Here is a 13,528-nt window from a genome sequence, read left to right as displayed (position 1 = left end):
TCCAATTCTTGATTTCTTGCTAATATTTGTGTGTTCAGTGTGCAAAAATAACAGCTGTACACATGATTTGTGCACTTTTATGTAAATTATACAATAAAAGTTTACCGAAGAGCAAAGTGAGACAAGCTCAAACACACTCATTAAAAAAACAAATTATAAGGACTGACAATACCAAGTGCTGACAAGGATGTGGAGCAACTAAAAATTTCATTTACAGCTAGTGAAAGTATAAATTAGTACAATCACTTTGGAGAGGTGTTTGGCAGTATCTATTAAAGCTGAATATACACATACCCTATGCCCAATTCCACCCAATTACATACATACATAACAGAAATGTGTACAGACGTGTTCTCAAAAGACATGTCCAAGAATGCTCATGGGAAAATATTATCTCAAACCAAAAACAATCTAAATGTCCTTCGATGCTGCCGGAGCCAGTTCAGATCAGTTACAGCCCCAAATTGCAGAGAAGTGAACCTCCTTGTGGCATCCCTCAGTCAGTGGGGAACAGGAGCCAGTGGATAAATATTCCAGCCTCCTGTTCTCCCATCCTTAGAAAACTCGGAGAAGTATTATGTACCCAATCTCAGTCACACACCTTTCTACTGGCTTTTTCTTCTTAACGTCTCACTCTTCCACTTCCTCACAAGTCCTGTCTCCTGGAATCATTCCCCAAATAAACTACATCCAAGTGTCTGCCACGGGGAGCCCAAACATCAATAGTACTTACTATTCCATCTACGTATAGTTCACAGACAGAGGACACCTATCTATGGTGATAGAAGTCAGAGTAGTGGTTACCTAGAGGAGGTTAATGGTTGGAGGGGGCATGAAGGTTGTTTCTGGGGTGCTCGTAATGTTCCATATCCTGATCAGGGTGGTGTTTACACAGGTATGTTCATTTTGTAAATCTTCATGAAGCTGTATGCTTAAAGTGCATGCATTTTATAGTATATATGTATACTTTAATATTAAGAAGAATGCAGGTGTTGAGGGGTAGAACTGCCCACTAAGGGGAGAGTGGGCTTTGTAAGGGAAATTGGACTTACAGGTATTGAAAGAGGTTTTCTTTTTTAAAAAGATTTTATCTATTTATTTGAGAGAGAGCATGAACAGGAGAGGGGCAGGGGGAGAGGGAAAAGCAAAGCAGACTCCCTGCTGAGCAGGGAGCCTGACACAGGGCTTGATCCCAGGCCCCCAGACCCCCAGGAAAACGACCCGAGCTGAAGGCAGATGCTTAACCGACTGAGCCACCCAGGTGCCCTGAAAGAGGTTCATTTCAATGAGCACATCCATCTTTTTTGGATAATGCACTGTCTCTCTCATCCTTGGCAATCAGACATGGATTATTAGGGATTTGTTGGAGGCACTGGGTAAGGATTGTGAAATATTACAGTGAAAGCAGGGGCACTAAAGTTCACCTGCAAGAATGCATCCCCTTGAGACAGGCCCAAGGCATTGCAACATTCCTCCAGGTGTGTGGTGCACAGCCGGTTCTTCAGCCTTGCTAGGCATTCAGTCTGTTTCCAAGACTGCCTCACCCAGGGCTGACCCTCCTGTACTTTTTCCTTTCCGGCCCATTCATTCAACATATTTTCATGTATCAGACACTCTGAAACACTTGGGATAATATTGAACAGTAATAGATGTAGCTCCTGCTCTCATTGAGTTCCACTCTAATAAGAAAAACAATATTAATCAAGTAATCATATAGACTGCTGACTGTGGCTATAATTAGTGCTACAAAGAGATTCTTGGTTCTAGGGGAGCCTGCAGGGCAGGGAGGATTCCTGGAGGAAGCAGTACTTGAGCTGAACTCTTAAGGGTGAACTAAGTTCACTAGGGAACCAAATGGACAAAGGCGGAGGGAGTGAGCATGGGGAGTGAGAGGCACCAAAGTTCGAACAAGGGAAGTGAGGAGCACATGATAGAGAGGCTGGACAGACAGGTAAGGAAAGACCGTGTATGCCATGTGCACTGTGGTAAGAAGTTTTGTCATTGTATGTGTTTTGAAAAGATCACAAAGGCTGTTGTGTGGAGAAGTGATTGGAAAAGGATCACAGTGGGTGTGGGTATACAGGAGGGTATCACAGTAAACCAGGAGCAAAGGGATGATAGCTTGGACTGGAATGGTGCCCGTGGAGATTGGGAGAAAATAAAAATGATTGGACACACATTTTAGGAGGCACAGGAGCTTTAACAGTAGCTATAAAAGTGGCATGTCATTTTTATTTCTGAACAGAGCAAATATAATCAAGTGTTTACATCAGCTAGATACAGGAGTATGGATTATGTTAAGTTTGGTGGTGGTTCTTTCACTAGCATATTTCTTCTTAGGGAAATGGTGTGTGGTTATGTTGCAACTGAATTGTGCCTAGGATATTCTGAAGCTGTTAAGTATAAATACTCAAGGAGAGGACTGAAGATTGCCAAAACGTTGCAAAAAAGAGGGCGGGGTGGAGGGAAACATGGCTATGGAAACAGGGACACCCAAAAGGCTTTGCAAGGAAGGCAAAAAGAAAAACCAGTGTATACAGGGCAGGCAGGAGGCTGCCATCTTGGTGGAAAAAGTTAAAACAACATTCCTCAGATACAGTTTCCCTGGGTCTGTAGAGATCCAGGGAAAATAAACCTTCAAGTCATTTGTGTGAAGACTGCAGACTACTTGGTCAAGTGAGGGACTGTGCTGGAGGGTTAATATTTTGAAGGAAAGATGTATATCCTTACACTTAGGTGAGTGCTTATGAGGACAAGACAGGATAAACTTCAGAGTAGTAGTACTGCCATGTGCCTCATTCACAGGCTGAAAGGGAGATAGTAGGGACCAGTGTATCTATCCAGGCAGTTGCTGGGTCCCACACCAGGGGAATGAATCAGGATTGTATGCCCAGGAGAGGGAATGAAAACCTGACAGCAAACACTGAAGCCGTCTCCGTAGGTGGTCAGATAACAGTGAGCAAGTTAGGATGCTGCTTTCCCCTCACCCCCCGCCCCCGTAGATTCTAATAAAGGCTGCTCCTCCTACTGCCCAAGAGAGCAGACCACTGCAGCATTTCTAGCAGGTAACTTTCTGGCAACTAAACCCCAGCAGCTTCTGTCACTTTGTGAATGACCTGCTACAGAACAGCTTTTGCGGAGTCCATATAAAGTTCTGGGAAAAGGGCAGGTTTGGCTGGCTGAGGAAACTAACAAAATGGAGTATCGGCGTTCTGAGTAGGGAGAGGAACACTCAGTGAGGTTGGGCAGGCAGCTGGCTCTAGCTATCTAGCAGACCTCTGGCTCCACTACAAGCCCTCTGGGTGGGTAATTTCCCCCAAGTAGGGTCAGGCGAGGGTTTAAGGATCTCATTCAGAATTGTTTAGGGCAGGGACAAAAAAGGCAAAAAATGTAAGACTTTATGGTCCATAGGAAGATTTCTTGGATGGGAACTACTAAAGCTTTTTACCAAGCAGTAAATGGGTGGGAGTTTCTGAGTCACTGAACTTGACAGATTCTCAGGTTCAAACTTTTTTGGTCACTTATGTCCCACATTCCTACCAGAAACCCATTATCGAGGCTTGTATGAATCTGCAAAGGTGACTCAACCTGTGTCACTGAACCCCTTTCACATTAATAAATCCTTTTGGGGAAGACCAAATCCTTTTTAGGACTTTTCTTGTAATGACATTGCCAGGTGCTTCTAATGGACATGCAGGCATCACGGTACAGGGTCGGAAGTTGTATGATCAGGGTATTATTATCCAGACAAATAATGATTTTTACAAGATATTTGGGAAGTTTGAGATAGAAGAAATAATTCATAATAGTGCCCCTGGGTTCCCCAGGAAGAGCTAAGGAAAATGAATGGGAGACTATTCTCTGTATTCTTGCTACATTTCTAAAGCCCAACCACGTTGCATAACCCAGTAGTTTCTGCTCTTAGCCAGGTGTTTTTCAACATGTGTTAGCAACTGTTAGGTCTATGAACCACTCTAGTATTCAGTGTACAGAATCAAGAGAAAAATGGTTCTTTTTCCTCTTGTTAAATTTGAGAGAGAAGGTGCTGGGACCCTAGTCTGTTATCGTGCTTTGGAAATAGTTGTGTCATTTTTTGATTCAGGATGTAAGCTAAAAGATACCATTTCCTCTCCTTAGGTCCAAAATCCAATGGATAAGCCAGATCACAGGCTGAAATGTTGGCTCTACCATTTAATACCTATGGGGCTTTCAACAGGGCACTCTTTGAAACTTAGGAATTACTTCCATACATATGTAGTAGGATTGTGTGAAAATCAGCTAAGATTTTATCTTAAATGCTTGCCCAGCATCATTCTTGGATGCACAAGGCTTGTAGATGTCCTACCAGTCAAGTTTTCCATATTGGTCTAGGGATGTTCTAAGTCTTTAGAGGTCTAGGGCCTAGAAATATGTATTTTCAATGACCTCAGGACATGAAACACCTCGGAAAGTCACATTTGGTTCACTTAAGTTACAGCTAACGTATCAGTATCTGTACTTTTATTTAAAACTGTTCATTTTGTAGCACTACTCTATCCAGTAAGAGAGCCACACTATTCAGATTAAAAATAAAATTGAAAATCCAACTACTCAGTCACATTAGCCACATTTCAAGGGCTTAGCAACCATAGGGCTAGCACATTAGTCAATGTGTTTATGAAACACTGCCATCACAGAAGTTCTATTGGACAGTGCAATAGTTTAAGAGTGGTGAGTGGGTAAGATTGGGCTTACTTTAACATGTTTTCTTGTAACCTCAGGGAACAAAGACTTTCTCTCTCCCTCAACCCTACCTTATCTCACCTTTTAACCCTATCCAGACACCTCCCCTTCAGTGCTTTCTATACTTTGGCCATAGATTTCAAGGCAGGTACACGCTCACCCTTTCACCAGATGCTGTCATTTTAAATGAAGTGTCACCATCATGCTTTCTTACTTTAAGCACTTGTCTTAACCCACTTAACATATGACAGGAACATTCTTTTACTAACTTCCTTATTAGCCAGCCAGTCACCCAGACACCCTCTCTAAAAGCCCTAATTCCTCCCTTCTACCTTATTTACCTTGGAAAGGACACTTTGCTTCTTGGTGCACGGGTTCCCCATGTTGCTAGCAAACTGAAAATTACTGTCAAGTCCCAACTGCACAGATTTAATTGGTCTGGAGTGCACACCTGGGTGCCAGGATTTTAAAAGCTCCCTTAGTAATTCTAATGCACAACCAAAGTTGAGATCCATTCGACAACAAATTTAACATATTATATTTTTATTCACTTTGGGTTTATGAAAGGCCTGTAAGAGTCATTTTGCACAAGCAAATTTTTGTCAAATCTTCAGAACATTTTTATTTCCTTCAACTTCTTTGTGTGACTCCTAAAAATCTTGGGCTTCTACTCCTATTTAGTTAGCTACTTGTCTTTTTGGCATTCACCCCATTACACTATCCCTTCTATTGTAGTTCTGACTTAAGGGAGAAGCCCGCCCCAGCTCAAACAGGGCTTTAACTCCAACTCTCTACACAGGCCCTGCTTTTCAAAATTGGGATAATTAAGTTTTTTAATTAATTTAAAAGTTACTAATGCAACCACATATTCTTTTGAGGCCTTCCTGATTAGGATTAATTTGATTAACTAAATTTCAAACATGGAATTTTCCAACACCCCTAATTTATTCTCCTCTCTAAACATTTGGAGTTCTGTCATCCCAGTCAGGTATACATCTAAATCTAGCCTTTTCTGTACAGTTTAGCTGGCCCAATTCTTACTTTATCCCAAGGTCTTTCCAAAACTAAAAAATTCTCCAAGAGAGTGCCCCTTATTCGTCAAATAAACACCACAGTATAAATGATACCTGTTCTCTACGAGATATAGCATTGATAAAGCAAGTGAGGTTCTTTACGGTTACTTACCAGCCCATTCTATACATATGTAGCTCATGTACTGGTCACTCTCATTTTTGTCATATGTTTACGATTTTTAATTGGCTTCAAGGTATTTCTTTTTCTTCCATCTAAAACTCAACTGAATGCATTTCCTTGGCCAATGTGATCTGATCTAGAGTCCAGAAACTCAAACCCCATTTGACAGTGGTACAGGTGAATTTCCCTCACTTTATAAGGTCAACTTCTATGGCTAAATTCTGCTCCCAGGCCATAGGCAATGATGATGATTTCTGATTCTCCTAAAAATAAACACATAGCAATTTCCTATTTCCCAACTACCTCCACAACACATCCCACCCTATCATCCAGGTTACCTAAAACCACCAGTGTTTGTGAAGTATAGTCTCTCAGCAGTTCCATTTCTTTACTTTGCATATCATACCTGCGGGCTTTGCTTCCCCTAGCTTATTCTTTTGAATCAACATACTACTGCTAAGTTATTCACTAGATTCCTTTTATTGATATTTTATAGTTACTATATGGCTAGAATGATGCTTATTTTTATTTATCCCTTCCTTCCATTACATTCTCAATACTCATTTGACTTCATTTTATTCCTTTCCAATTTACCGTAATTCTATTGTTCTTGTTTGCATTTTCCCATTCTCTTACACCTAGTTCAGTCTGTTAAGAGAGACTTTAAAACATGTATGTACTGCCTAGCACTACCAATCCTTGCAGGTTTCAGATGTTGGGGTGACAGGTGAACTGAAATCTATTGGGAACCCTCTTTTCAAGCATTCCAGATGTCATCCATTCCAATCCAACAGCTTTAAGTTAGCTCCTTTCACTGGTGAAATAGCAAATTAGAAAAGTACCTTTGCCAGTGAACTCCATAGAAGTCTCCCCATTAGAAATTATGTAGCATCAGAAATGTTCCAAAGAGATTTCATTTAAGTCATCCACCTTCTTCATCCAATCTTGGCTGGACACTGCAATCTTAAAGGCTTCCAGGCTATTTTCTTACATTTCCTGGGCATATTGGGTAAACCATTATTCTGAATTTTAGAATACCCAACAAATGCATCATCTTATTTTACTGTTTTAAATCTTACTTCTAAATAGCTTAAAGCCTTGGTCTTTGAGATAGTCAAAGTTACCCAGAATTCCCTCTAAACAATTAGCTGACTCTAAAACTGTCAAGCTTTTCAACCCCACCTGCACTGCCAACCCACTGCTAACCCAAAGAGCCCGCTGCTTGCTCTGCCTCTATTTCTACTGAACCCATTCCAATCTCTTCCTGGGGCCCAGAGTTAAATCATGTTAACAGTGACTATAAGCCTTCATTAGATCAATGGTCTTTAAGACAATGGCCTCTTTTTTAAAAAGCTTGTAGTATCTGCATTTGATCAGCTTGCAAGATACAGAACTATACGCTATTTCAGTCGTTTCCTTTTCTGTAAGTTTTGGCCTAGGAGCCTGAATTCCAAAGTATTAGAAGAGTATAACCCATGATTATAGAAATCTACAGTACTGTTCTCTTAGTTCCATGGGGAAATTTAACTCCTAATAGCCTGAGACCTAGAGTGTGAAATTACTCTTCCTCATCAAGCCCCCTCATGACACAGATGTCTTGGCATTTTATCAATAACCGTCTGTGTGTATACATTTTCCAAGAGCATATGACCATTCTCTAAGCTTTCTACAGTTTCTTTCAATACTTGGTTTCATATGAAATTAAAAAAGTAGACACTTTCATGCCTGGTCTAACTGGTTCAGCATCTTAGAGGTACTGATGGCTAACAACCTTAAATGGTTTTTATTAACATCTTAGAACCTTTACCCTTTCTTCTAAGCATCCAGCTTATTTTCTTTTTGGGATTATGTGCTGAAAGTGAGTTTGTGTAACATGAAATCATGTAAGATCAGAAGAAAGGGTGGGTAGAAATATTTCTGACCAAATTAACCCACAAAAGCTACTTTTGTACTATGGATGTCGGGTCCAAAGGGGTAGTTCATAGTTCACCCTCTTCCTTCTATTCTGCTTTGTCACCTGTTATATAAAATGATTTTTGAGATCCTAATAGGACAGGACTTCTGCTCACAGGTTTGATATAAATGCCTTTGTTGCATGCTATGAAACACAGCAACTTTCTGGGGAATCCAAGGTTTGTGTGAATGGTAATAGTCCAAACTAACGATGTTCTTGTCCTGCTCTGCTGGAACCAAGTATAAAACATAAATAAACCAGACCTTTCAGGATTAGGGAGGCGTAACAAATCTAGAAACTGTTTAATAAATCCATCCTTGGAAGTCTAGGTGCTAATTAGTATCATGCCTAAAAAAAAAAAAAAAAACCAAACCTGAAATTAATCACACAGGGGGAGGGGACAAAAATTATTTATATGGATTAAACTAATTGAAAGTAAATGTTCTCAGTCACCTGGGAAGGTATGAACTACAGAAGAGCAGGGAAGAAAGAGCTTTCCTATTTTTGGCAACTTGGAGGCACAGACTCAGAATCCAGAAAGTAACTGGGACTCTAAATGGCAATTAAAAGGATAAAGTGGAAGAAAACAGAGGTTTCATTCTCCAGTTGTTCCAATTTTCCTAAAATCGTGGTATGTTTGAACCTCTTCCATTTAAGGACAAAACGATTTAGCACACACAAAAAAATCTCAAAAGGGGTGCCAACTGGACCATAAATCATCAATGAAAAAGCTTAATATAATTCCCAAACCTTTTCATTAGGATAAAAAAGCTATTCTGCGCAAGAATCTCCACTCCACATCAAAGATACTGTCTCCTTAATGCAATACCCACCCCAATGACACATCATTTGAGTAGTGTATGTTGGTATGAGTGATGACTATGACTCAAAGAAAAATATATCTAGTACATTCTAGGGTTTTTGTGGAGGCCGCTGCAAAACAAAGAATTTAAAGTAAACAATTATAAAATACAAAAATAAAAAACCAGGTTTTTTTTCTCCAAATTCCTGGTTTAATAAGGACTTGTTTATTTTGAGAAAAAAGGGTCCCAAACATCAGGCTGTTCACAAAAATAACCCACAGTATCAACTTTAGAAAACAAATCTTAAGACTATTACACTATTTTTCTAGAGGATGCATTTGACATGCCAACTCTCATTCACAAAAATACATGTTACATTTGTGTTGAACAGCCCCACATAGCACTCTTATGTGGGGTATAACACACATACCTCTAACTCAAAGCTGCTCTCAGGTGCTACTCAACTAATGCGATTGCCTCTGCAGTTAGGGAAGCAACTACTGGAGCTCATGTATGAATGAATGGAAAGAACTGTACTCCCTGCATAACAAGAGATTATTTTGGAGACAGCTGATAAAAACCACACATCCTTTTTATTGTTAAGTCATAAAGAGGTATCAAAATTAAAAGCAAAAATTACAGGGTAAGACTTAACATAACTACTAGGAGCGTCAAAGTGAAAATGGGACTAGGCGCAGGGCAATATGAATTAATGAACATGGGAAGGACAAGGAAGGGGGAGAACAGTGAGCATGTGCTGAAGATACTAGGGGAGAGGATCTGGTGAAAATTTTGATCTTAGACAAGCGCCTAGGTAAAGAAATAATGGGACAACATTTCTAAACCCCACTATGTGCTTAAGAGTCATCCTCGCCATTGGCGCTGTCTCTGTCATCCTCTCCTTCCTCAGCCTCTTTTTCATCATCCTTGATCAACTCCAGCTGTGAGAAACAGACACAAACAGGATGGAGTTAGAGGCACTCCATGTGTCCCTGCTCCCCCCTCCACCACCTCTTTCTTTCCTTTCCCGTGGTTTTCACCTGGTCATCCCCCCGATCTTCATTATCATCATCATCCAGTAGGTCCCCCTCCTCAGCAGAGTCATCTGCACCCCCCTCAGACTCCATCTTCACATTAGTCTCATCTTTCTTCAGGGAGCTGCTGCTCTGCTCCTCTTCTGACTTATCATTCTTCATCTCTACTGGGGATGAGAAGGACAAGTCTGTCTAGGGGCATGTAATGTCCACAGGATGTAGACAATCCCCACTAATGATCACAGAACTGCAGCACAAATCTAAATCCTCCCGCACAAATGCCCTTCCCAATTCAAATTCCCCAAGTTTCATATTCAATTGCTTTATATCCCACTATTCCAACATATACCTTCAACTACCTTTGGTAACTAACCCAATTTTACACCCAACAAGCGGCAAGACCATTTACCTCCTTGTTTGCTCTGTTCTTTCTCAATTTTTTCCAGGCTTTCCAGTAGAGAATCCACTTTTTGTTTTATCTGGGTCAACTCCTTCTTAATGGTCTGAAGGTCATCACCTTTTACTTTAATACAAACAAAACTCTAGATTAGAATCAACTCTACCAGAAGCTACCAGATGCTGAAACACATTTCCAACTAAACCATATGGCAATAGCCAACAGGAGATCCCGGGGGAGAAATGGAGCCAGGATCATGTACTGTCCCAGTCATGGGGATCCTCATTTTTTTAGTTGGTAGCTAAAAACTAAATCTAATGTGTCTACTCCCTTAGCAACAATATTCTTACTTTCATAGGCCCACTAAAGACCTCAATTATATTTGAAAGCACTTTTTGTACTGTTTGACTGACTTACACATTTTGTAAATTCACAAGTGCTTAGCTCCCTAAAGTCTAAAACTTTAATTGGCCCCTTAATCACTACTATCTTCTCTTCCATTGTTTTGTTTATACAAAGCCATTTGTACAAACCCTGAACATTATTAACTACATTAATTTCCCTATTTCTTTTAATCTTTTTTTAAAAAGGATTTATTTATCTATTTTGACAGAGAGACAGCGAGAGAGGGAACACAAGCAGGGGGAGTGGGAGAGGGAGAAGCAGGCCTCCCGCTGAGCAGAGAGCCCAACGCAGGGCTGGATCCCAAGGACCCTGGGATCATGACCTGAGCCGAAGACTTAATGACTGAGCCACTCAGGCACCCCAATTTCCCTATTTCAACACACAAGAAATAGCAGAATCACAAAGCTGCAATAATAATACATACACTTTCCAGACTTGGAAGAAGATCCTCGCTGTCCACTCTTAGAATTGAAGCCACTTTTGCCCCTTCGTGAGGTGTTTCCTGATACACGCTGGCGTTTTGAAGGAACTACAGCCCGAGCAATAGGAGGAGGAGGAGGAACACGTGCTGGGTAACTATACATCCTATTGGATAAAAGGAAAACAGAATTCCTTCACAACTAAGTCAGCAAGATCGATCAGTGACCTTGTAAATGTTCACTGTCCCTCAACTTGTATCTTTTTGCTAATTTCATTCAAAAGTCCAGTAAAAACCTACCTTCTTTGCCTTTGAATACAGCAGCTACTCAAAATACTACATACACACACGCATATCCAATGATAGTTGGTTGGCCTTAAGGGATGGACATAAAAGATTCCTCTGTACTCTGGCAGTATTAATAAAACATTACTTTGTACAATGAATAGCCTGCATATGTATTTGTATATATATATACACACACACAAAATATACATATATATACACAAAATATACATATTTTGTGATTTTACTCTCTCTATATGCTACAATAATTCATAAATTAATAAAACACAGAAACAATCCCAAATAAAATACAAAAAGGGGTTGCAATTAACGGAGTCTGCAAACAGTGGTGTTTATTGTGAGTTAAATCCCATTAGTTAGCGATACTAAATTGAACCCTACAGAACTGATAGTATTAACCAGTTTTGGCCTACAAAAACAAAGGGCCATTCATATGTATTAGCTTTGTATAAAAAGCCATGATCCATTCTAACAACATTTAAGCAGAGGATGCACTCATAGTTCCAATTACAACAGGATGGAGAATATGGTCTGTTTTGTTTGCTATTCACTAGTGCCTAAATCCACTGTGCAGCATACATTCAGCTCTCAAAAAAAACAAACACAAAACCACTGGTTGCTTAACTGCTGCTTCCAGTGGAGAAGTATCCCAGTAACTGCTAACGATACACCTCCAAGTGATGGCTTGGTAATGACTTTCATTTTTGTAAAGACAAAATTCAAAGTACAACAAAAAAAACTTACATGGATAATAGTTCTAGAAAACCTCTACATTCCATGTTTTTATTTTTACAATAGACTGGCAACATAAGAAGGTAAGACCTACCATGGAAAAAAATCTTTTTAATTCTGTTTTGCACCTTTTTAGTAGCTAACTTTCCTCAACCCAATGTTTTTTCCATCCTACTTTAATATACTAGTAGCTCATTTTTTTCTAGGAGTAGCTATGACAGGAACATTTTCCTAAATTAAGAAAGAGCACATGGTACACTGCTGAACAAGTGAGGGTACAAGTTAGTAATTTTCAATCAAGCAGTTTTTAGTCAAGACCACCCAATACTTTTTCCCTTGAAGCACAGTAGTTATTAATTTGTCAAGTACTAAAGAATCAACGATGTGGTATAAGTTACTAAAGCACTCATAATTCTTGTTCTAAGTTCTATTAAGGAACACTTTATAAGTTTTGAGTCCCAGGAAATAAGAAAATGTAGGATTCAGAAAGTAAGAAAGTATTATTAATGCTTCTACAGGTTTTTTCTCAGCAAATTTTTTAAAAAAAAGATTTATTTGCCAGAGAGAGAGAGAGAGAGAGAGAGGTAGCATGTGCAAACAGGGGAAGCAGCAGTGAGAGGCAGTAGCGGGCTCCCCGCTGAGCAAGGAGCCTGATGTGGGACTTGATCCCAGAACCCTGGGATCATGACCTGAGCCAAAGGCAGATGCTTAACCAACTAAGCCACCCAGGAGTCCTGCATCAAATTGTAAATGAGTTGTTAATTTGTCAATTTTAATTGGTTTATGGGAATTAGCACAAACAAAAAATATAATAACATTTTATTATCACTACTTTCCATACATAAAGCTTTTCTTCTTTTGGCCCATTAATGTCCCACAGTATAATTCAAAACTATAAAATAAAATATAAAATAATTCAGAAACCACTCTCCTTTGTGCAAGATGATGATATTTTAAAAGCAATTCTGGAGGTAAACGAAGGTGAGTAATCTATATCTTTGGGCATGAAACATCTCATGACCCAATACTGTTGGATCTAAACTACCTACCCACCTCTTTCCAACCAACCCACTCACTGTAAAGGGCACCCCGTCTCTAAACCAATTATCTTGCCATTCCAGATTCCCTCTATTTGTAGGCACTGGAACTTCCTTTTGAACCATACAATTTCACCTGATGCAGGTAAATCATCACAATGAAAATGAGGCAAGAAATGCAGTTTTAAATCTGTGTAATGGTCCCACAAATACAAATAGGAAGTCAAATGCTCTAGTTTTCAGAAGGAAAAAAAAAGTTTCAGAAGACCAACTGGTAGTGCTAAAGGGCTTTTAGTGCCATGGAACTTAACTGCTGCTCAAGCAAAAATGGACTCTTGAAAAACTCACACAAAGGTTCCTTTAGGGAAGTTTAAGCAGATCTTCCTTGTAAAATGTCAAACTGCACAATTGTGAAAACATGAAGAGAAAACTATGCCTACTCTGACAACACTCAAGGTCAAAGGGATAGGAAATACTACAGCTTCAAGAACTAGTTACAAATTAAGTAATCATTTTCCCCCACAAG

At 39.7% G+C, this 13,528-nt stretch overlaps 1 protein-coding gene across 8 annotated transcripts in view; it reads right to left on the bottom strand.

The window, feature by feature from the left end:
* Positions 1 to 9,247: 9,247 nt before the first annotated feature.
* The window catches only part of HNRNPC (heterogeneous nuclear ribonucleoprotein C), a 54,639-nt gene continuing 50,358 nt past the window's right edge, over positions 9,248 to 13,528 (bottom strand). For 6 of the 8 annotated variants that reach the window (XM_031025981.2, XM_031025986.2, XM_006731355.3 and 3 more), the window contains 4 exons: positions 10,934 to 11,094; positions 10,117 to 10,230; positions 9,714 to 9,874; positions 9,248 to 9,614 (listed from right to left, as the gene is read on the bottom strand). In XM_031025981.2, the coding sequence (XP_030881841.1) occupies positions 9,531 to 9,614; positions 9,714 to 9,874; positions 10,117 to 10,230; positions 10,934 to 11,094 (520 nt within the window). In that variant the 3' untranslated portion in view covers positions 9,248 to 9,530. The remainder of the gene's footprint in view (positions 9,615 to 9,713; positions 9,875 to 10,116; positions 10,231 to 10,933; positions 11,095 to 13,528) is intronic. The other 2 variants (XM_031025985.2, XM_031025987.2) reach the window with 1 other exon arrangement.

The sequence above is a fragment of the Leptonychotes weddellii genome, chromosome 9, assembly GCF_054177405.1.
Source record: "Leptonychotes weddellii isolate Sample4059 chromosome 9, ASM5417740v2, whole genome shotgun sequence".
Lineage (NCBI taxonomy): Eukaryota > Metazoa > Chordata > Mammalia > Carnivora > Phocidae > Leptonychotes > Leptonychotes weddellii.
This window is presented reverse-complemented; position numbering and strand designations above follow the sequence as displayed.